This window comes from Colias philodice, chromosome 12 (assembly GCF_061535455.1).
Source record: "Colias philodice isolate Cphi_HAF_F1 chromosome 12, ilColPhil1 Martin Lab GWU primary, whole genome shotgun sequence".
Classification (NCBI taxonomy): domain Eukaryota; kingdom Metazoa; phylum Arthropoda; class Insecta; order Lepidoptera; family Pieridae; genus Colias; species Colias philodice.
Window position 1 is genome coordinate 5,880,850 of NC_143097.1, and position 25,173 is coordinate 5,906,022.

The window sequence follows — 25,173 nt, forward strand, 5'->3', positions numbered from 1 at the left end:
CGTGTTTTCAAGCAAAAAATCCGATCACTGATGAGTTACGTTAACGCAACACAGTTTGGGGATTATTCAATGAAAAAAGATCAGAAATAAATCAGTCTTGCAGCATGCACACATTTTAATTTGGTTAGTTGAAAAAATTCGGGCAGATATAATAGATGAGATTGTATGAGCGGGGATTGCTAATACTGAAACCGATCCAGACCGCCATTATGTTGTAATCACGAATATAATTCATGGACCGTATGGCACCATCAACTGCCAATCACCATGCATGGTTGACAGCGAGTGAAAAGGTATCCACGAAAATTTACTGTAGTACATCACAGGCAACAAAATGACAGTGGTAGAACTATATAAGTATCTAATTATATATATATTAAGTATCTAATTACTGTTTTTTTATTATATTTACCTATACCTATGTGTTATTCATAATTCGAAATAAAATGCTGTTATATATCTATATTTATTATGTATCATTGTATTCCGTTCATTAAAGCCTGAATTGGTTCCAAGCCCAATAGCCCAAAGGTAACACGACATTCATTGACTGGGCGGTACGAAGTTCACCGGGCCAGCTTGTAATCCCAAAAATTAAAATGTAATTTCTGATCAGTAAAAATACTTAAATCGGATTTCAGCTTCTTCTTCTATAAAAATTCATGAGAACGAAGGTGATAATGATTGATATATTATATTTTTTTAATATTAATTAGGTAAAATATTAAATTGTACCTACTTTTTAAAAAAAAATCTAAATATTAGAAATATTAAGATTATATGTTTGATTATAACTTTATAACATACATATTATGCCATTTATTTTCTATGATACATAATAAAATATATAATAAAAATCGTAAATAAAAAGTTATAATTTTCAACTTGCTCCGTCCTGCTTAGGCCAAGATTGCGGGGTCAATTCCCACCTCTAGATCTAATTTATCATATTATTTATTATTTTAACATATTATGAGCATTTTAAGGCAGTAATAAAAAAATTAAAAAGAATTCAGTCAAAATTATATTATTAGCTGTGTCTATCTTGATATAATATATCAATTAGAATTGATAAACAGAAAGACCGACAACACTGATCGTATTTTTTCCCTTAAAAAAAAACTTTTACGTTTGGTTACAAACCCGACGTAAAAGCAAAAATTATTATTTATATTTTAGTACTTACTTAATGGGTAAGGGATAATGTGAAAATATAATAAGAATAATACCAATAAAATTAATGTTCAACCATTTTTATTGATCCGTTTAGAAATTTCAATCCAATCGTGCAGGCACTGAGTCGATAAATTTTCAACGAACGTAGTAAGCGTACGGGGAAGCATAGCTGTAGGCGGAGTAAGCTACAGGTGCGGTGTACGCTGAGTACGCAACGGGAGCGGTGTACGCCGCTGCGACGGGAGCCGTGTACGCGGCTGCCACGGGAGCAGTGTACGCTGCTGTGTATGCCACTGGCACGATGGCGGGCTTGGCGGCAGCGACGGCCAGGAAGCAAGCGAATAAGAACTGTAAAGAAAAAAAATGTTATTTTAAACACAGAGCTCTTGAAAACATATTCAAAGAGACAATGATATATTATACAAAGCATTTCGAGTGTCATATGCATGCATTTTATAAACATTAGACCATTATTTATTTAATTTTAAATAAAAAGTAGCTGCTGCTACTTAGGTATAATTTGTTGCAATTTTGCATTATAACTATTAGTACCTATATTTAGAATTCATAGGAATGATTTAACATATTAATTATCTGTTGCATTTATTAAATACATACCAGTTTGAACATATTGATTGTGTTATCAGGTGGCTACTGCAACTGAATGATGCTGAATAGTTCGACGAATCAAAATTTATACTAAACAAGAAGGCCAGAAGGCGCAATAAGTTCTGACGATCGTGTACTCTGAATTTAGATTAGATATCTTCGAGAAGGTAAAAGGAAAAGTTCTCAAGTAAAATGTTTGCCAGCAATAAAACTTATATGAGTTGAATGAGGATAATTTTTTGAAGTTGCTATTTTTAGATTAAGTATAGACAAGTTAAAATTTACTTGTATTGTATAATGTTTTGTTTATGTTTTTAATTTGTTTATTAAAATACAAATATTAAAAAAGTAAAGCTGATTAAAATGATACATAATTTATATTTTTTGTAAATAATGCTGAATCTTTAATAATTTAGTCTATACCTTCAAAAGTTTTCAAGTTTATTCGGAATCCTTTGAATAAAAGGTACTACAAGTCACACGTTAATGAAATTGTCACGTGATACGGAGTCTCGTGAACAATGTAATTAATTTCACAATTGTACACATGAGTCCCAAAGGTCATGAGCTTGTGTGCTGTAGCCGTCTTTACGGAAAGCGTGTGCCGACTAATTATAGCCATTTATTAATTCATCGGATAGATTCCGTACAACATGCTCCATTAAATATACAAATACCAATCTTAATTAATATTTTCGTGTTGATTTTGTAATTTATTATGAATAATATATATAAGAAAGTTTTTTGAATTCATTGTTTCATTAAAAAGTATAATTTTATCATTTTTTTAAATATATTATATATTTAAAATCAATATACTTAATAACTGAACAAAAAAACATTGCATTCAAACAATCAATGCATTTTCTGTTTTATTTACTCGCGTATTTGAACAAATCCGTACTAATATTATAAATGCGAAAGTAACTCTGTCTGTCTGTCTGTTACTCAATCACGCCTTAACTACTGAACCAATATGCATGAAATTTGGTATAGAGATATTTTGATACCCGAGAAAGGACATAGGCTACTTTTTATCCCGGGAAATAGGACAGGTTTTTCTTTGACTGCGCGGGCGAAGCTGCGGGTGGAAAGCTAGTTAATTATAAAGCCAAAAATATGGGGTATGGGAATGTTTGATGAGATACATATACGTTATATTTAATATTTATATAATATTTATATTATACATTATGATTCTGTAATCCAATATGACGCTTACCATTGTTGAAAGAATTACCTGTTTTTTTATATTTTGCTATCTATTTACCGTTCCAAATATTCTTATGACAGAATAAATTGACTCACAAAGAAACATTGAGTAGCTGAATAACATATTATTTATAAATATTCTCGTATCAGCAATATACCTACGTATTCAAATACTTAAGTAAATAAAAGAGTTCTTAAATTGCTCTGAAATCAACTTATTCAATAGCGGTCGTTAACCTCGATGTTTGTTATCATTAGAGATGAAGTCAAAATAGTCTAGTAAAGGTATGAATATAAAACTTTCTAGAGAGGATACCAACTAATTACGTCGGTTTTCTTAAGTTAAAATTGTTTTGGGATATCTCGCTAATTTCGTATGGTACTGAGTTACTGAGTTTTTGGCTAACATGGTTCTGGGAGTAATATTATCTAATAATTTTATTATAATTAATTATTAGTTCTCATATGATATGAGTTCCATTGAATATAGTCCAGGGGTACATTTGAAATAACTTCTATTCCTTTTCTTCGAACTTTTTTTTTGTATAGTCACCATAATCTATCCTTACTTATCGTTTACGTCGCAACCGAACGATTTTATGATATCAATTTGGTTCTTGCTAGGAAGTTAGAGAATGATATGGATATAGGTTACTTTTAACGACACGATCGACGTGAATCATATCATACCATTCTTATATTGTTCCTATATCTTTCATCTTGTCATGTGATCTGTTACAAAATCTATCGGCTTCGACATTGAATTTATCCGACACAATGTTTGCGTTATGTGAGATTGTTTTTATTTGGAAAATTAATTGCAAATAGAATGAAACCGCATTGTTGTGAACTTTAAAGCATAAAAAGGCTAATTGCATTTGTATATTTATTGGGTCCATGATATGAATTTAAAGGTTCAATCAATTCAATCATATTTGTATTTCTTAAAATTTTATCAGAATTGCGTTAGATTAAATGAGAATGCTTAACTATTTTTAAGTCAGCGTCTTAAAATTATGTATTCTAGTATATATTATTCCTCTGGGAGATTTTAAAAATATCCAAAGTTGCTCGTAATTAGAAACAAAAAACATAAATTACTAAGATAACTTATTTATCTCATCTTAAATAATAAGTCCTTATGCAATGCCCAAATATAGAAGAAAATCAATTAACAACACAAATAAAACAAAACAGGTAAGAGATAAATATTTATTTCGCTAGTGAGTCATTTCGTAGATCAACGGCGAAGGTAGTAAGAGTAGGGGGAAGCGTATGTGTAAGCGGAGTAAGCGGCGACGGGAGCGGTGTAAGCGGAGTACGCGGGGTAGGCGGAGTAGGCCACAGGCGCGGTGTAGGCGGCCGCTACGGGCGCGGTGTAGGCCGCGGCCACGGGAGCCGTGTAGTACACGCCGGGCTTGGCGGCCGCTACGGCGAGGAAGCAGGCGAACAGGAACTGTGGAAAAAAATAGTTTAAATTAACAATTTATAATAAGTTTAAAATTAAACGGAGCTTCTATTTTAAAGTAATGTAAAAAAGATGCGTCTCAAATTGTAGTAAATAAATAATTTGAAAAGCTTAATCATATGCATAGCAGTAAATTGCGGGGCTTGTTACAAAATTAATTGAAAAAAAAAAGCAATACTTACAAGCTTGAACATTTTTTTGTATTGGTTAAAGTTTGAGGATACAAAGAGAGCAATGGATGTCGTATGACTGATACTAGAAGCGCCGCGTGTAAACTTTTTATACTTTACCACAGTGAAGAAACGCCAAAGGCGACCTTGCTTACATGCTCGGAATATGATATGTTGTACTGATTTAATAAGCTAATTGTATAAACTGATTATACATTTTAAACACAAAATAGGGATAATTATAAATAGGGAAAATCTATGTTTATTTTAATTATTATTAAAGCTATCTACTATCTATTTAATATAAATAAATATGTTTATAACAAATAACTTGTACAACTACTTATCGATTAAAAGTATTTATACAATGAATTATGAATCTTATCTTACTAACGTTATGTAAAGTTTGTGGGGATGGAAATAAAATAAATAATAAACAATGTTTGTACAAACAAGTCCTATGTTTGTCACTCTTTAACGTAAAAACCATAGAATGGATTTTGTTGATACTTAGTAGTGATGTGTCCCACCTTGGAACAGTTAATGCGAGCGTACAACGGAGGGTTGGATTCCCGGAAGAATAACAAAATATTTTTTTTTCGGTTAGGACACAGAAGGCTTATCACTTGTCTGTTAAGTAAATCGACATTGAAATAGATGCATAATGCGTCTATTTCTATGGTCCATTTGACATGGATTTTCACTGTTATCAGTGATGTAGCTTATGTACCAAAATAACACATGCTTAAAAAAAACGTAGATTAGTATAGGACTTCATGATTTATGAAACAAATTCAATGCAATTTAAGCAAATTCTATCTTAGAATTTTATATGTTATAATGTCTCTTATAAAAAATGTTTTTATGTCTTTATATGGATAACATGTTGAATATTTGTTCTCAAATTTCAATAATTATCTAACAAAAATATTTATAAACCTTTAAAATATAAAAATAGATAAACAATTTACTATAAAATTTATTTTATAGTCTTGTCTTTATTTTGAGAACTTTCTTTATAAATAAAATATGGAAATATTTAATAAACCATGGCAATTTTGACTGGTTCTCGAACAAAGATATTTCGCAAGAATTTTAATGCCAAATAGAAATTGTATCGGCATTTTTTACATTTGTTTATCAAATAAGGATTCTGGAAATTGTCAGGTTTTTGAAAAATTTGTAAGACACTACTAAAGTTGCTGTTTTATACTGATCATGTGCATAAAATTGATTAAGGATTTAGCAATACATATTTTGAAGTTATACCTTATCCCAGAATGGATACAAAAATGTGATCATTTAAATAGGTACATTTATAATTTCACAACGAGTAAATTTATTTACTTTAGTGAACTCAGAATTATTAAATTCATTCATCAGCATCATATTTTTCACATAACTAAAAGAAACCATGCTTAGGAAAATATAAGGCCTGCATACATCCTAGACCTTATAATTTAACTAGTAAGACTATAGCAAGGTTGTACGTGACAATAATGCTAAATGTTTACATACAGGATATTCGTGTACTTATCCGGGTGACCAACCAATTTACTTCGATAATTGTACCTATATAAATAGTCTATTCTCCTATCAATCATCACATACATTTAGAACAATTCGACATCTGTCAATACAAATTCTGTGTTTATCAAATTATCAACATGTTCAAATACGTAAGTAACTGTTTGTATCATTATGAAAATTTAACAATTGTACGCAATAATAAATAGTCCAAATGGATCTTCGCTATTTTCCGAATTTCCCTTTTATTTAATAAAACAGCGAGTCAGCGTATTCCTTTAAATAAAAAATAAATGTCTTCCGTTTCAGTGACCCCGGATTCTTTATCGTTAGATGATATTGCTACATTTTTGTTCAATTTGTTGTGTTTAAACAGAAGCTTTTCACAATGCTCATTTTTAAATTGATATAAATTATTTATTAATTTTTTGATATTTCCAGGTATTTTTCGCTGCTCTCCTCGCTTTCGCTGCTGCTAAGCCTTTAGTGGTGGAGTACTCGGTAGATCCAGTAGCTTATAGCGCCCCTGTTGCCGTGGACTACACAGGATCAGCATACTACACTTATCCAAGCTATGCATCCGCATATGATTACTACTCTTACCCGTACAGCTATTACGTCCGTTGATTAAATGTGTAAATAACTTATTTAAATATATTTATTAAGTATATGGTTGTGTTTCTTTTTCTACTCTTTAGAACAATATATTGATATAGTATTGTCTTTCTCGACGAGTCTCTCTTGTCTTCAAGAAAGATAATGCGGCAGTAGTTGATCTTATAAGTAATAAAGAAATATTGAATAATACTTTTCAATTTACATTTGTTCATTGTGTAATAAAGATAACACGTATATTTATTTTTAATTTGAATGAATTTAATTAACATTAATCATTACGATACAATATTTTTTACATGAAAATAAAAAATGTAAAACGTTAATAGGCTCAGAATATAAAAAAAGATAATTTGGCCTAAAGATTTATTTATACAAAGATGTATAATAATTAAGGCACTTCAACCTCTTCTGCCATAACCACGATGGGACGATCTTATTATAACTGGTCGACGGACTTGGGCTTGGCGGCTTGCCATAATTGCAGGCATGCTGAGAAAACACATGATGAAGAACAGGTATAACTGAAAAGAAGGTTCTAGAATGAGATACATAATTTTAGGGAAATCGTTACTTAATATTATAAACCTTCGAAAGTGTGCTTGCTTGTCCTTCTTAAAAATTGCATAGGTGCGATTTAATTATTTGATTTCTGTGCCTGGAGTTAGTTAGGGGACTAGAGAGGGATATAGGCTACTTTTTAATGCGGCGTAGCATCTCCTGTCCAAGGGAAATTCCTTTGACTACGCGCGCGGAAAGCTACTACCTTCTAAACCTCATTCGACCCTAATCTCTTTAAGGTCTGATCAAACGTGTGCAAGCTCATGTTGTAGTTATAGAGGATTGCAGGAGTCGTTGGCCATCAACCGGGACTGTCATTTATTATATTTATACACACATTAATCTTTATTTGATAGCTATGGGCGGGACTCCCGGTCTATTAATAGAATACAGGCAAGATGGATTATATTATGACTAATAGTTTTCCTTTGCGAACACAAACTAGATAATTCTTCTTTGTAACACGCTGGACCATTTTTTTAACAATAATAAAAATTGCGCTTATTCATTTTTGATTGAAAAAAAAATCTTGTATCAAGTTCTCACTTGTCCTTATTTATTATTGTAAAATTTATAATAGGTACTTACACTTTTGAAGAGCATGATGTATCACCAGTATCAGCTACTAATGATAGCTACGATCGTATTACAGGCTCTTAATATAGTCCAAGAATACTTATTAAAATATTAAAACACTCAATTAAGAACTAACAGGCGTTACTTAATCAATTTATAATATTATTCAGTTTAAACAACCATAAGTGCGATTAATTATTATATTATATACTTCGTTTTCATAATTTTCCATGAATCTTAATCACTCCATTTTGAGAGGAATAAACAAAAATTAGTATATAAATTATTATAAATGTTTAATGTGACTAGGTTATTATTTATTTTCGTTCGACAATATTCAAATATAATGTTAACTGCAAGCATAGATACAAGATTGTTGTGAAACAGCAAGGAATAAATATTTGCAACGACATTAATTATTTTACTGCTTTTAATTTGGCATAGTATTGTGAACTTTATGAAGTATAAATTATGTTGATAAAACTATAGTTTAACTATAAATTACTTTATTTTAATCATAATCTATACATCTATACAAATATTATAAAGAGGAAAGGTTTGATTTTTTGTTTGTTTGTTTGTATGAATTGAATAGGCTCCGAAACTACTTGGCAGATTTGAAAAATTCTTTCACTGTTGGAAAGCTACATCATTTCTGAGTGATATAGGCTAGGTTTTATCCCGGAAATCCCACGGGAACGGGAACTATGCGGGTTTTTTTTTGAAAACGCGGGCGAAGCCGCAGGCGGATAGCTAGTGTATTTATAAAAAACTGTTGTGTTATATCTTTAGGTGAGAAATACTGTAATGAAGTTTGCCAAATAGATTTTAATTATTGTGTACTAGCAGTCCGCCCCGGCATCGTCCGTTATACATGTTAACGTGTTCTATCCTTAAGAACTATACCTACGCCTACTTCAAGGAATTTAGTAAAAAATGAACTAACGGAATCGGTTTAGCTGTTCTTGAGCTTTGCGCTTAGCAACAAAATTAGCATTTCATTTTTATATTATAGAGACGATTCTCACATATGTGTAAATAATTGGTTTTTGGGAACATTAATTATCTTCAAATAGTTACCCGGTAACGTTGTTACTTGTTACTAATTGATTTCCCAACCTCATCGTTATTAATGAAGGTATTGGGAGCTTTCTGGCCAGATAGCAATATTGCCAGGGGACGTTTGTAAGCTTAGTCCTTAATAATATTAAGCTTGACTTTGTAACAAGATACTCGTAATACACAAAACCCTTACTTAATGTTCAAAGCTATCTTATTATTTAACTATTTCTGTTTGTTAAGAAGCAGCAGGTGGGAATATTTTTAAGTAAGGTACATACGTTTGTTTATTATTATGTTGATTTGTCTTGACCTAAGGTCTGGACACATTGTAGTGTAAATAATTAATTAATATATTAGAGATATATTCTAATTTTTTATATTAGATAATTTATATTCATGTCGTTTCATTTACATACTATATTTAATTTAATAATGTGTTGTAATTTCACGTTCTAAGCTTTATTGATATTAAAATTATTATTTTCATAGGACCTGATAATAATTTTGTGTATAAGTAGTATATTTGAAATGATAATTAAAAAAGTATCTTTTGTTTAAATATAATTTGTATTCCAATAATTTTAATATTAAAAGTCACAATCCTGGGTGAATGACCCCAAAGAGGACCGTAATTATTTAAGCTTTGTGCCTTCCGCTCTATATTGCAAAAGGATTCATTCTGTCGTTTGTTTTTAATTAAAATTAAAAAGAAAAGCGTTTGGCATTCCTGTTTTAATTACAAAATATACTACAAAACTCGAAATAATAGATTAGTAATATTTTTATAGGGGTACTATTTTTTCATAGTATAGAAAAACTAGCTTTCCGCCCGCGGCTTCGCCTGCTTTGTCTAAAACATAATAAATTATATACTAAAACCTTTCTATTGAAGCACTCTATCTATGAAAAAAACCGCATCAAAATCCGTTGCGTAGTTTTAAAGATTTAAGCATACATAGGGACATAGTGACAGAGAAAGCGACTTTGTTTTATACTATGTTGTGAAGTATGTAAATAGTATAAGATAAATACTAATCTTATGAGTAATTCATAATTATAAATACTTAGGCCTATAACTTAAATAGAAAAGCTAGTAAAAACTCGCAATTCCTTTGATGATAATCTGTCATAATGATATGTTACATAGAAGGAAATTATGGTAATAATTGAGAGCAGCACGTAGAAAGACGCTACCTCTTAGCATTCCGAACGTCGCTTGCAAGGTCACTTCAACAGTACGGTACACTATAAAACCATTCAACACGCATCATTAGGCATCATTCTTTGACTGACTGTCGTATTAATCCAATAAACAAAACCACCCATCAAAATGTTCAAGCTGGTAAGACTAACTTTTAGTATAGCAGTGCATTTTAAAAATTAACGTGGAAAGTTACTTAAATACAACTGAATTATTATTTTTAACAAAAATATTAAAAACCACCAAAGGGTTAGAATTAAAAAATAATATGGGACCAAGCGGAAGGCTAGCCTTCAAATAAAAAAAGATCATCAAATTCGGTTCATTCCATAAAAATTTCTGAAATAACAAAGCAAAAAAAATACAGTCGACTTTGATACTTTTTTAACAATTTTTGTAATCATATAATATGGATAACATCCATTTATTAATTCAAAAAAATATTTATCTTTATAACAGCTCCGAAATTTAATGCTATGCAATTAATTTGGCTTTACAAAACTATATTTATTAAGAATACAATAATTTAAAACGCAACTTTTTAATTTCTGTGAAAAGAAAGTGCTTCCTAATTCTAAAATTGTTCGGAATTCTTAATTGAAACATTTTTTTCCCACAGTTCCTGTTCGCTTGCTTCCTCGCCGTGGCGGCCGCCAAGCCCGGCGTGTACTACACGGCTCCCGTAGCCGCGGCCTACACCGCACCAGTAGCGGCCGCCTACACCGCGCCTGTGGCCTACTCCGCCTACCCCGCGTACTCCGCTTACACCGCTCCCGTCGCCGCTTACTCTGCTTACACATACGCTTCCCCATACTCGTACTACCTCCGCCGTTAATCGACAAAAATGTGATATTAGAATAAGGAAATAAATGAAGTATAGCAACAATAAAACTTTTAATTTCCACGAAACGATGCCACGATACGACGAAAAAATTATCAAAATACTTTAATCTATTGAATTATTTATTGAAACATATATGTTTATTTTATTTTAAAGAATATATTCTTTATGAGAGAGAGAGCGAGAGATAATACGAGAGAATTATTTTTGATGATTATCTTCCACCAATATTAGCTTCACCTGCCACTACGACTACTTCAACATTATGTGGTAATATATTACGTATTTAACTAAATCCCGAATACCAATTTAACTATTAATAATTTTGTAGAGCTAGATGATTTTGTTTAAATTTTGTGACCCCGTGAAACTATCACGACTAACACGAGTCTATTGACACCACTGTAATAAAAATATGACAAGCATACATACACTTTAAAATCGACTCAGTCGGCTAAAAAACAATAAATTTTCAGATAGTTCTCACGAAGTTCGAAATTTTTTCAATTCCAAAACTTAAAATAATAGAAATAAGATTAACAATGGTAAATAGATAGATTTATATTTAATTGTTAATAATTCTCTTAATTGAATAATGTAAATAAAGTGAATGTCCTTGCGATTTATTAGATTAGCAGAAATAACAATGGAAATAAAACATAAATTTACAGCAGGAAATTTTTATAAACTTTTTCAAAGCATCATTTAGAATTTAGATAATGCCGTTTTCTTCTTCAAACAAGAAACATGTTTACTTATACCACAGAATACATAATAGTAGCTAAACGCTTCTTTTACATACAATAATTGAATTTCAAGAGTGCAAGTGAATGTCCAATTTCCTATGCTACCTACTTAAAATCGAATGCAATGATTCAATATTATTATGTAACAATGTTAAGAAACTATTAGTTACTGTATACATGACCCTTTCATACATGAAAAATAAATATTAATTAATTGAAATAATGTATAGTTTGAACTGAAAACGTAAAGAGATTTCAGAAGTTTTTTTTAGAAATTAATACGAATTCACAAAGAATTTATGTGATAGCCAATGTAAAGAATTAATATAGTCATATTAAATGTTTTTTTTAAGTATTGTACCTACATTGATGTTAATAATATAAGTAATATGTAATCTGTGGATTTCCCTCACTAATTAACTTTTACGAGTATTGATTCAATAAATAATTAATTATGGTCTAAGATCCGGGATTAGAAAAATATAAGTACCCTCATGTGTTATTTAAATTTCAATATCATGAACTTATAAAAACAACCTCTGCCATCATAAGCCTGCTGCAATTAACAGTAACTAATTAATTAACAACTAATTTATTTTTAATTTTTAATTTCTCATGTTAGTTACATGTAGTAAGTTAATACAGTCAATATTTTATTTACCTCACTGTTAGTAGTAGGCACCCATCTCTATAATTGATATACTGTAATTTGTAACCTTTAAAAGTTCATTGGTGACAGGTAAATATACCCAAATAATAAGTTTAAATCAAATTTGGTTCACCATAGTGATCCATTATCCTCATTAGTCCATAGGATAATTTGTTTAAACGATATTCAGTTATAAGCGTTAAAAAGCTGAGGTCAACCCTCTTCATATTCTGAATACGCAAAGAAGGACGTTCTCAAATGTTTCTTCACAATGTTAACGTATAAAAGGTTTGATCTCTGCGTCTCTTGTATCAGTCCTACGACATCCATTGCTATATCTGTACCTTTTATCTCCTAAAACGCAACAAAATGTTCAAGTTGGTAAGTACTATTAATAATTATTAAGTGATATAAAATAAACCATGATAAATTATAATATCATCAGTGTCAAAAGCTTAATATAACGATTTAATACTGAGTTGATTAGGTATAGTAAAATTTAAGCTAAGCATTATGGATAAGTGTTCTATTCCGCCGTTTTTCAACTTATTTTGATTTATTCTTTTCCACAGTTCATGTTCGCCTGCTTCTTCGCCCTGGCGGCTGCCAAGCCCGGCGTGTACTACACGGCTCCCGTGGCCGCGGCCTTCACCGCTCCCGTAGCGGCCGCCTACACCGCGCCTGTGGCCTACTCCGCCTACCCCGCGTACTCCGCTTACACCGCTCCCGTCGCCGCTTACTCTGCTTACACATACGCTTCCCCATACTCGTACTACCTCCGCCGTTGATTAATAAATGAATGATGATAAATGTGATATTTAGTGCAATGAAATATATTATTTAGAGAAAACCCTGATTATTTTATTTATAAAGATTTAAAACGTCTTTAAATTACATAAAAATAAAAAGATTGCTCCCTTCTTTAAAAAATAGTAAAAGAACCTATTCAAATATAACTGCAAATAATAAAAAAAGTAATTGTATCCCTTTTAGACTCGAACGTCACATAGATTCAATTAACATGACCTAGTTGTTATAATCACGAATTAATGGCATGCACTCAATTTTAATTATTTAAAAACCAATCAAAAGAAAAAAATATGCAATCGGACTCATCAGAGTTAATTCAATCAATAACGAGCAATTAATTGTGCTCGCTTATAAATTGAAAGAAAAATAATCAAATATTATTCAAATAAAAGCAATAAAAAAATATTCACTTTCTGCACGGGTTTTTCTTTATAGTTGTAATTTATAAAACTACTTAATGAAGTACGCAAAACACCAATATAATTGTCTTTTATACATAGACCACAATAATATCTACATAATACATACATACCATTAAATATATGTTCAGTGTTCACACATACACATAAAGTGAATAATATTTAATTTGTGATATTGAATATGGCTGTAAATAAGAGGAAGATTATATGAATAGTTGAAAAACTAGGAAATTGCTTTATAGATCATTTTTATTCATTTTAATAAATAGAAAATAAATTTCTGTCATTTTACTTTAGCATAAAACACAATGTGTAAAAATTTTAAAAAATGTTAATCATTTGAAATATATTAGAACTAAAAATCAAACTAGGTATAATGAAAACTTCTATTACGGTGTAGACGCGTTGCTGCGGTTCTATTTTTTTATTCAAAGCACGTTCCTTTATTAACGACTTTGTTCCTATCACTGACCTCTGTGAAACAAATAAAGGTCAGTGATTCATAATAATGGAGTATGTAATATTTGGAAACAATGAACTTGAAATATTATGGTTTGAAAATGCATTTACATAAACTGTGAAATAAACATAGAGCAGGACTATTTTGATAAAAATAAAGCATAAAAATTAAAAAAAAACCATATATACATCATAATCCATACTAATATTATAAATGCGAAAGTAACTCTGTCTGTCTGTCTGTTACTCAATTACGCCTTAACTACTGAACCAACTTGCATGAAATTTGGTATAGAGATATTTTGACACTCGAGAAAGGACATAGGATAGGTTTTATCCCGGAAATCCTACGGGAACGGGTTTTTCTTTGAAAATACGGGCGAAGCCGCGGGCGGAAAGCTAGTATTATTATATAATTAAAACATATTCCATGCATGCATAAAAATTGCTATTTAAAACATATTTCATGTGCATGCGTGTCAATTGTGGTGTAACTTCACAAATAAAGCGATTTCTTCATTGAGAGTGCAGTATAATAACGCATACAGACTCTTCATGAAACTGCCCAGGTTTTGTAGTGCATCTGGCATGTTTTTGGAGACGAGGGTCTCGGATTTCAGGGCCATAATGCGATCTCGAATCGCAAGTTTGTGGGATAGAATGAGACGCTCCAGTAATAGTATTCTGGTGGCTGTCTGTAACTATTTTGACAATCCTTTACTTCTGTACTGGTGCAATGTTCATGCATCACATTATGGTAGGGATAAACTTATGAAGCCAAGGGTTTTAATTTTAATTTTGTACAATTCTATATGGGAACACAATATGTCCTGAAATAAAACAATTTTATTTTATTATTTATTTATACATTTAAAGTATTCCTCTTACTATAAAATAATTTGCTTGCAAAGTGTTGCTCTACTTTTCTGTAGGCGTTATGAATTACATAGTTTGTACTTACTTCGATTTTTAATCTTCTAATAAATTAATTGTACAGTATGATTTCTGAACGCATAAAACCAGAATTCTAATAAGAATGTAAAAAGTATCACATAAATTGACAAGAGTTTATAAAACAGGTTCATCTAAAACAATGCTTGATAATAGAGTGAAACTAAAAACATAATTACGAGTGGTAAAGTTAAAATTAATTTACATGATAAGTATTAAAACAATACATATAAATAAAATATTTAGAGATATATAGATAGTCTACAAAAATCACGTTCATCGAAACCCAAACAAAACTCACATGGTTAATGAGCAAGTACATATATGTTTGTATGGTTTCTTTGGAGTTTAATTTAAATATAATCCAATATTTTTATTTGTCTTTTTAAATTATATGAAACTGTTCAGATTGTTTATTTATAGATTCAATTGATAGACCTCTCAAAAATTTGGTCAATCCTTCATATAACATTCAAAACACGTAGGGAAGGACGTTCAGTGGACAGTGATGTTTCTTCACAGCGGTAAAGTATAAAAAGTTTGATCACCGCGGCTCTTGTATCAGTCCTACGACATCCATTGCTATCTTTGTATCCTCAAACTACACAAACACATCAAAATGTTCAAGCTTGTAAGTATTGTTTGATTATATAAATGTTGTATTCTTATTAGTTGTATCTCAAATGTATTTAATAGTTGCAATTATATTTTACTTAAAAACTATTTTGTCTTTATTTAACTTTGACATATAATTAAGAATGAAAGAGTTAAATTTGTGTTACAAAATTATTTTTAACAATAAGACAATGTAAAGCAATTCTTTCAAATTGTGACCTTAAAAAAATACTTTTTCTGTTCCTAAATTCCATGTCAAATGCAAACAATCAAAGTATGTATGTTTTTAATAAAAAACTTTATGCCTTGTTTCCACAGTTCCTGTTCGCTTGCTTCCTCGCCGTAGCGGCCGCCAAGCCCGGCGTGTACTACACGGCTCCCGTGGCCGCGGCCTACACCGCGCCCGTAGCAGCCGCCTACACCGCGCCTGTGGCCTACTCCGCCTACCCCACGTACTCCGCTTACACCGCTCCCGTCGCCGCTTACTCCGCTTACACATACGCTTCCCCCTACTCTTACTACCTTCGTCGTTGATTGATAGACGAATGATGGTAAAAATGTGATATTAGGATAATAAAACATGATTGGCAATTAACCAGATTTTATAATTTATTCCTTTAATATATTATATTATCCTCTTTAATCTTTATTAAGAAAAAAAAGTGAGAATGTATTGACTAACTCAAAATTCATCAAATTAAGACAAAAAACAATGAAAAGCAGAAAAAAAAATCACTCACGTAAAAAGCTTAAGAATCGTGAAAAATAAGGCATAAGAATATTGATATTACTATATTTATATTTAGCAAAAATAAAAATATCATGTCATTTAGTTACATTAAAGTGGATACTTAATACGAAAAGCTTTATTTTCACATCACGTCATTTAAACACTCCAAATCTTTCATGCAATATTATGTAACATTACCAGGGACTACTGCGAACATTCAACGCAAACTGTTTACTTCTCGAAAGCTCACAATACGAGCATAACATACGCTTGTTACGTAATGTGGATACATAAAGTTTCAGTCTCCTGTTGACAATGTTACAGATATTATTATGTAAGCAATCTGTCAATCAAGTATATGTTTATCTGAGTACAATCTGTCAATATGATTTTGATGATTGATCGATGAGGTACATGTGGGTACATGCTTACAATACCTTCTATATGTACCTATTCCTGACTTTTTGAAAGTATTAAATACCATTCATTTAGTGGTAGTGTTAAATGCAATTATTATTTTGATTATATATTTGATTTTAAATATATGCATGCACAAATTTATTTATATTACCGTCTACCGATGACGATTAAGTAGGACTTTTTGGGTTGGTCGCAAGAATTCGACACAATTCGACACGACCCGCAGCCCCATCATTTATGCGGTTCGACGGAACACAGTGGGGTTTTAGTCGGTAAGAATCCGACATAAACCACGGATTTTCCCACTCAAAAAAAAAGGACTTTTTGGGTTGCAATTAATTAAGTGAAAAATAAATTAAATCTATCATTTCTATTAATATTCTGAGAACATGTTTCTCAGATGCTAAAAGCTTCTTTTAATATCCATCTACTTTGTACATTTCAGTTGTTACTTGTGCATGATAAGAGTGACTTGTTTTTTTTTCTATAACTATATCGAAGGGATTGAGTGTATTGTTGTTCACACACGTGTATTTTCTTTGAATGTTATTTAGCTCGGGTGGACTTAAGTACTTGCTATTTATTTCAAAAATTGAATTGTACACGAGCCAAGTGTTATGTAGCTTTATTCATAAGTGGATTATTCTTTCCAGCATTTATAATTTTTTAGAAATAACAACATGTATATTTTTCAACGTGCAATTTCAAATTCTAGGAAGGTTTCATAATTGTTATCTAAAGTGTACTGACAATAGACTCGAATATGTAACATGACATAAGTGTCATCTTTTATATAGTACTAGCTTTCCGCCCGCGGCTTCGCCCGCGTTTTCCAAGAATAACCCGTTCCCGTAGTATTTCCAGGATAAAACCTATCCTATGTCCTTTCTCGGGTATCAAAATATCTCTATACCAAATTTCATGCAAATTGGTTCAGTAGTTAAGGCGTGATTGAGTAACAGACAGACAGACAGAGTTACTTTTGCATTTATAATATTATTATAGTATATTATAGTATGGATAATAATATTTTCTAACTTCGAAAATTATCTTTATAAACACCATTAGCACTTACCATACTTTACGATGTATAACAGTTTCAGATTAAAAATAAGTTTTAAGTATTAATAATACATTTTTTATTGCACACCAAATAAAATAACAGAGAAGAATACAACACATAGGAATAATGTACAAAAGGTACTTATAAACCTCTATAAGTGTTATAAATAAGTAATAAAGAGGTTTACCTATTCACTTTTTGTAACAACCTCAATCATAATTCAAATTTTACGCCGGCCTGTTAAAAGAGCAAGAGGTTTAACCCTCAACTACCTGACCGGAGTCTCTCAGACTCCAGCAGTCTTATTTTTGTCTATATCTTTACAAGCAAATGTATTTGAACGGTGTGCGTCCGTGTACCTTCGCCCCTCTGCCTGCAGTACCGCCCCTGAACTCGTCGAGGTCATACGCGCGCGCGCTGTGTTTTGGTGAGTAAAAAACTATGTCGTGGAGTCTGAGAGACTCCAGGTAGGTTACGTGACTATTTCATGAAACTTTTTTTTTCTGTTTTAGTTCAAAATGACCTCGAATGATAAAAATATTGATCGTTGGTTGGAGGAGGACCTTTCCTCGAACGAAGAAGAATGTTTTGATGAACTGTGCAGTGGACACGAGGAAGATATTGAAGAAAATTGTGTTCTTCCCTGTGATTCTGCATCTGATACAGAGATGCAGATGCAGGATGTAGTTATGAAGCACCTGAAAAGTTGGCAATACGCAACTACTACTTCACATGTGACCCGAAAAAAAAAACTTAAGACGCAGTACTTGTGTTTCATATATAAGAAGCCTACATGCCTGCAGTGCTCCTACACGGCGTGCTCAATGTGCCGGGAAAAATTGTAAAGTTTGAGCCTTGCAATTTTATAAAAAAAAATCTTTTTTGCCAAAAATTTGTGTCACATTATGTTGATTAGTTACTAAACTTTAAACAATTTATGAAGAGAGTTCCTAATTTTTGTTAGTTTTTTTAAAGATCTCATTTATTAAAAGTGTAAAATTTTTTAAAAAATTTTGCTTACTTTAAAAAAAAGTGTAGTTTTTAAGTATAAGCCATAAGGTCATATGTATTTTTTTTACTTTTAAGAAATAAAGAAGTGTTCAAGCTATAACATGTTTCTTTTAATTTATTTTCATTTATAATAGTTTTTGTTTATTAAGAGTTCAAAGTATGGGAGTCTGAGAGACTCCAAGTAGGTAGTTACGTATAAGAAATTAGGGTCAGGTAGTAGAGGGTTAAATACGGCCTGTAAATTTGCCTTTAGGTTACTTAATATGAATAAAGAGAGAAAGTACACTGTAATCTTAATCTTAATACTATTATAAAGGCGAAAGTTTGTAAGTATGGATGTATGGATGTATGGATGTTTGTTACTCTTTCACGTAAAAACTACTGAACCGATTACAATGAAATTTAGCACACATATAGAGGAACTATGCGGGTTTCCCTTTGAAAACGCGGGCGAAGCCGCGGGCGGAGATCTAGTATTTTATAATAATAAGAGGTAAGAATTTTTCTAATATAGACAGCTGAACTAAAATTAGATACTCGCTTTTAAACCTGGGAGAGTTCAACGAGAAAAGCGTGGGATAATAATTATTACATCGTTTTAACAAGTCTATATATTTTATTCGTAAACAACAACCTACCAATTAAATATTATTTTTGTAATATTTGTGTCAAGCAGCCAGCGTTATTTTCGATCGAAATCTCAAGTAGAGACATTTTTGCCTTTACCCTCGACAACAAGCCGTGTTGTTTTTATTATTTTTACCCTCATATGATTTCTTTATTAAAATACATTTGCTATTGCACTGTATTCTTTTAAGAATGTGAGAATACATCTTCTCATTTTATTATCCGAATTCCATTAAGAAATGGTAACATAGAATGAGTTTTTATATGAGAAATCCAAAATTATAGTAAGAAAGAATACGCTTTAGCGTAGCCACATTTTATATTTAAGTTATCCTAAAGCAACGCTCAAAGTGACACAAAAACATAAGATCTTATTATTGTATCTAACGTTTCTTAAACAGAACAACGAGAAAAATGTTGTGTAGTACCTATCATCATATCAGGCTATAATTTTAAAAGTAAAGATTGGACTTAAAGCCATTGCAAGGTATATGGAAGATTACTGCCATATACCTTAAGCATTACTCGTATTCGCGAATGAATCCATACTAATATTATAAATGCGAAAGTAACTCTGTCTGTCTGTCTGTTACTCAATCACGCCTAAACTACTGAACCAATTTGCATGAAATTTGGTATGGAGATATTTTGATACCCGAGAAAGGAAATAGGCTACCTTTTATTGCGAAATATGTACCACGGGCGAAGCCGGGGCGGACTACTAGTATAATATATATTATATAAGATTTCACCCGCATTCTTTCACTCCTGTTGGTTGTAGCGTGATGATATATAACCTATAACCTTCCTCGATAAATGGGCTATCTAACACCGAAAGAAGTTTTCAAATCGGACCAGTAGTTCCCGAGATTAGCGCGTTCAAACAAACAAACAAACAAACTCTTCAGCTTTATAATATAAGTAAAGATTAGGATATAATATATTATGTATAAGTGTATACCTAACATATAAAATATTATGGTACAATAATGAATTGTATAACAACCATAATAACATTGAAAGGGTAATAATATAACTGCATATGTATTTGCATCCGTTTATTTCGGTACAGTTAAATCGTTTGGTGATTTTAATTACTATATTAGGGATAAATACGGTTACATAAGCTAGTTGTGATGACACTGTCGAATACAGACGTTATTAACCCAGATAAGCCTGAAACTAAAATTTTCTGAAAATTTTGAAAAAAGTTACATTATTTAGTTTATTAGATCTTATGCAACATAAAAAAAATTATGAAAAAAAAATTAAGTGTAAGGCTTTCAGGGAAACAGCCGTCCTATATGTAGGACAGTAGGATAATAAGAGGAAATAAAAGACCATTTATGACAAAACATAATGTAATCAAAAAGTGTAGTTTATTAGATAACTATTGATTATATTACCCATTGTTATATGTAATTTACTAGATTAATACTATTTATGAATGATATGTTTAAAAACACTTGACACACACTCCAACATCCATAAAACATACCCTAACAGTGTAGCACCAACCCAAGCTTTGAACGCGTACCTAATAGGTTTACCTTTTATGTGCTGTTTGCAGCCATGTCTACCATAGTAGGGGATCATGGCCTCATCTACACTGTAATGCTCTTCAAGAGGAGAAAACTCTAAGAACTTTTTATTTAGAAGTGTAACTAGGGGGCGTACTTTTGTGTATTTGTCTTGCAAATCCAGATTTTCATTGACATGAAGGTGGCGAAAAATAAAGTCAAATCTATCCCTAGTCATAACCGAGCTGATCAATTCATTCTTTGTATCAGGCGAGTTTTCCCAATACATTCTTCTACGGGGGAGCCATGAATAACCACTAACCAACAATATGCCGATGAAACATTTCATATCTTCAGTGGTTATGTCTCCAGGCAAATTCTTTTTGACAGCATATTTATTGCTCTCTGACACCAACAACGAAATAACATCTTCATCTAAGAAGTTTTCAAACCACTCAATTGGGCGCTTATCTTGGCAAGCGCCTTGAACATCTGGCCAATTCACGGGATTTTTTTCCAAGTCCCGTTTTCTCCATGCGTAGGTACGCCTACGTTTAGTTCGACCTGTAGAATCAGAAGGTTCTTCTTCTGTATCACTCACCATAACCTGCCCTTGAATCATTACTTCAGCCGGTTGAAGCAGAATGTTTCGTGGCAAATTATTCAAAGTTACATTATCTTCTTCACCCGAATCTTCGTCAGTGAGACAGTCAGGATCAACAGGAGGAGGTAGAATACATATCAGTTGTTCTCTATAATCTTCTTCATTATCAGAAACATTTTCTAAAGCATCTAAAATTTCATGCGCAGCTAACGGTCTGTATAGAAAAAGTTGTATTATTGTACTAAAATCATGTATATTATCCTACTGTCCTATATATAGTACGCTAGTATTTGTAACAAGTTATACGTAATTTATTTATATTATTTTGCTAGAATATTTATTTAGTACAAAAGTTAAGGTTATCAACTAGATATTAACACAGAAAAAAACAACTCACGAGTAAAATATAACTTTTTATACATACCTGTCATTTGCCATGTCTGCAACGCACTTTTATTACACACTTATAAGGTAAAATATAAGGTAAAAACTGTTAAAATAACTGTCTTTTTATTTTTTCTAATAAAGCTGACACGTTTCTTACTGCAAATCATAAGACTAAATAATCTTAGATAAAGAGGGTATTCTGATATTTTTTTTTATTTCTACTGTTCTAAATATAGGACAGTAGGCTTATCTGGGTTAAGCCCATTGTCATCCTGTTATGCAACAGAATAATCCCGAATATGCTTAATTAGACGGATATTTCATTTAATTAATACTAATGATTAGGTTTCAAGTAGTTATGTGTGTTTATTAATTTGATTTCAATCAATAATTATACGCATTTATATTACGAAAACATTTTCGACGGGACATTGAATGTAATAGTAGTTTGGTTTCTTTATTTATAAAAAGCCTCTTTAGAATTAAGAATTACTAAGAAATAAGAATATCAGCTTTTTATAACATTACGACGTTGCGATAGAGATTTAGACACATTTCGTCTTAATTTAAGTTGTAAAGTTAAACAAGCTTTAAATTAGAAGCAAATGCTGTTTCTATTTGAAATTAATAATTAATTAATAAATTAATATTATTTTAAAAACTGATTTGCGTTGATATGGGATTTATTTACCTACTGGGATTGAGTTGCTACGAGAGCGCTACGAGCTTTCAGTTTTATGTGTGTTTTAGTGAAGTTTAGAAAAAAGAACTCGGTTAGGTACAGAATTAGATATTAGGAAAAAAACATAGATAAATAACGGTGTAAAAATGTAAAAACATAGATGAATTTATGTTATGATACAAGTCTCGTAAGTTCCACTAGAAAAAATATTTCATTTTTACAGCATACAGACTGTTCATTCGAAAACGAAAAGCTTTTCTCGTTTAAATTTCGGTGCTTAGTGATATTGGAAAGTAGTCCAATGATGAATCCTCTGGATGGTGAAATTGATTGTCGGATGCGAAGCACGCGTCGTCAATGTCAGAGACGTCGCCGCGTTTGGTTCATGTCGCAACATACACCACCGCGGCCAGTATAAAATGTCCGCTAATACAGACAATTGGCATCATTGCTCTTCTTGCAGTTCCATCGCAAACTAAACAAATCAAAATGATGAAAATTGTAAGTACTTTTTCAATTCCTTTTGAGTTTAAATCAAATATTATTTGTTTATAGTGCAATAGAATTAAACGTTTATTTTAAAGTGCATAAATAAATAAATAAAGTATTGCTCTATTACCTTTTACATATTTTGGTTTTGCATTGAAAATTGATAACTATAACTAATCTCAAATAATTCCACAGATCGTCCTTATCTCCGCTCTCGTAGCCATCGCGGCTGCCAAACCATCTCTAGTCAGCGCGCCTCTCGTGGCCGCCCCAGCGCCTGTGGTGACTGCTACCAGCTCGCAGTACTACCATCGCATCAACAACGGTCTAGCCGCGTACGTCGCCGCTCCTGCCGCTTATGTAGCCCCCGCTGCTCCGGTGGTTAGCGCCCCGTACGTGGCCGCCCCCGCCGCGTACGCCTACGCTCCATATGCCGCTCCCTATGTTGCCTACTAAGAATTGCCGGACCAAAGATGTGATACTTATTAAATATGTTGCAAGTTTATCATGTTTTATTCAAAGTACAACCCTAAAAACAATTATAGCTTTGAACTGTGTAAAATTGAGTGTGTTGCTTTAAAATAAAATAATGGTGAATATTTTGAAACTGAAAACATAGTTTACATACAGAAAATATATTCAAAAAAAATCTACAGTACATATTACATTCGTATGCAAATTAAATTAATTAAATAAATTCAGTTTATAAAACCAAAAACAAAAAACACGCTGAATGTGTAATTAATAATTGTACTGCGACAGATCCTTGATAAAACAGAGTTTGAATCTGTCCGTTTTAAATGGATTAAAAACGTCCAAAGCAGATGGTAACCGTCATACAAACATAGAAGCACAACCATACAGGTATAGCGAATACAAGCGTGTTAAATATCCAGTAAAAATAATGGCTCACATACAATACATATTTTCTAGTCTAACTAATTACAGTAAATACTTGGATGCCGCATAAATAATTAGATACGCAGAATATTCAAGCAGAACATTTAAAACATTATGTTGATATTTATTTATAATCTTTATTGCATACAAAACATTAAATACAAATTTTACATGAAAAACAGGACTTTGGATGCAAAGGGCGGCTTTATAGCTTCAAGCAATTTCTTCCAAGCAACCCGAGGCATCAAAAATTTTATCAACACACCAGCTTTTAATACCCTACTATACATATAACCTCTACGTCTACGCCTTATACAATTACCACAACAGAAATGATTACCTACGCCTACCGAAAGGTTAAAGCATTGCTTAGTAAATCTTTGATCAACAAGAACATAATCAAAGGTGCTAACTCTTAATTGGCAATTATATTATCGAAACGCAAATCAATTTTACAATATTTAATTAAATCTCACATTTAAAATTAAATGGCTGAAAATATTCCGTTGTAGCTAAATATAGCATCGAAATTATGACAAAAAATGGTGAGTGAAGGGTTTGGGCAGAACTAAATTAGGTTAATAGAAACATGAAAATTGTTTTGTCGTCTATATTAATTGCTTAGCTCGGAAGTGGATTGGTTCTTTTGGTTGATGAGAAATGTGTTTTTGCGCTTTTTTAATTAATTCTAAAAAAACGGTAAATAGAATATGCAATAAAAATTATATTACTGAAAATGAAATGGGCTTAAAACGTTTCAAGAAGTACATGTATTTCTCATTTGACAGGGCTTTAAATTAATAATAAGGTTTGGTACTTTCGTCAAAATAATATTAGAGTAAAAAAATATCTGTTCTTTTTTTGTAGCAGTTTGTCAGTGAAGCTACTCACCACTTCGTGTATCACACTAATATAAGTTGTATCATGTATAAAGGAAACATTTCCTTGTTTGCCTGTTGGTTTTTGTTGTTGTATTAGAAATCTATATTTTAACCAAGTAAAAAGAGAGATTTTTTTTTATTCTAAGTCAATCCAAGGCAAGTGACTAGTTTCATATTAAACAACTTCAATCA

At 31.6% G+C, this 25,173-nt stretch overlaps 6 protein-coding genes and 2 long non-coding RNA genes across 8 annotated transcripts in view; 6 read left to right on the plus strand and 2 right to left on the minus strand.

Annotated features, from left to right (window-relative positions):
* The window catches only part of LOC149484046 (uncharacterized), a 130,502-nt gene that overhangs the window by 42,905 nt on the left and 62,424 nt on the right, over positions 1-25,173 (plus strand). The gene's annotated exons all lie outside the window — the stretch shown is intronic.
* Positions 1,238-1,857, minus strand: LOC149484055 (uncharacterized). Its single transcript, XM_089701627.1, has 2 exons — positions 1,795-1,857; positions 1,238-1,524 (listed from the first exon to the last, which is right to left on the minus strand). The coding sequence occupies exons 1-2, from the start codon at positions 1,804-1,806 to the stop codon at positions 1,312-1,314; spliced, it is 225 nt and encodes a 74-aa protein (XP_089557753.1). The 5' UTR covers positions 1,807-1,857; the 3' UTR covers positions 1,238-1,311.
* LOC149484056 (uncharacterized) lies at positions 4,196-4,706 on the minus strand. Its single transcript, XM_089701625.1, has 2 exons — positions 4,648-4,706; positions 4,196-4,453 (listed from the first exon to the last, which is right to left on the minus strand). Exons 1-2 carry the CDS (start codon positions 4,657-4,659, stop codon positions 4,238-4,240), a joined length of 228 nt encoding a protein of 75 aa, XP_089557751.1. The 5' UTR covers positions 4,660-4,706; the 3' UTR covers positions 4,196-4,237.
* LOC149484057 (uncharacterized) lies at positions 6,234-6,832 on the plus strand. The gene is made up of 2 exons (XR_016316378.1): positions 6,234-6,314; positions 6,604-6,832. It is a non-coding gene; the product is annotated as an uncharacterized LOC149484057 (long non-coding RNA).
* On the plus strand, positions 10,259-11,085 carry LOC149484058 (uncharacterized). Its single transcript, XM_089701622.1, has 2 exons — positions 10,259-10,318; positions 10,797-11,085. Exons 1-2 carry the CDS (start codon positions 10,307-10,309, stop codon positions 11,010-11,012), a joined length of 228 nt encoding a protein of 75 aa, XP_089557748.1. The 5' UTR covers positions 10,259-10,306; the 3' UTR covers positions 11,013-11,085.
* On the plus strand, positions 12,739-13,253 carry LOC149484059 (uncharacterized). Its single transcript, XM_089701623.1, has 2 exons — positions 12,739-12,794; positions 12,986-13,253. Exons 1-2 carry the CDS (start codon positions 12,783-12,785, stop codon positions 13,199-13,201), a joined length of 228 nt encoding a protein of 75 aa, XP_089557749.1. The 5' UTR covers positions 12,739-12,782; the 3' UTR covers positions 13,202-13,253.
* LOC149484060 (uncharacterized) lies at positions 15,628-16,262 on the plus strand. Its single transcript, XM_089701626.1, has 2 exons — positions 15,628-15,683; positions 15,986-16,262. Exons 1-2 carry the CDS (start codon positions 15,672-15,674, stop codon positions 16,199-16,201), a joined length of 228 nt encoding a protein of 75 aa, XP_089557752.1. The 5' UTR covers positions 15,628-15,671; the 3' UTR covers positions 16,202-16,262.
* Positions 23,133-23,722, plus strand: LOC149484061 (uncharacterized). The gene is made up of 2 exons (XM_089701620.1): positions 23,133-23,212; positions 23,396-23,722. The coding sequence occupies exons 1-2, from the start codon at positions 23,201-23,203 to the stop codon at positions 23,654-23,656; spliced, it is 273 nt and encodes a 90-aa protein (XP_089557746.1). The 5' UTR covers positions 23,133-23,200; the 3' UTR covers positions 23,657-23,722.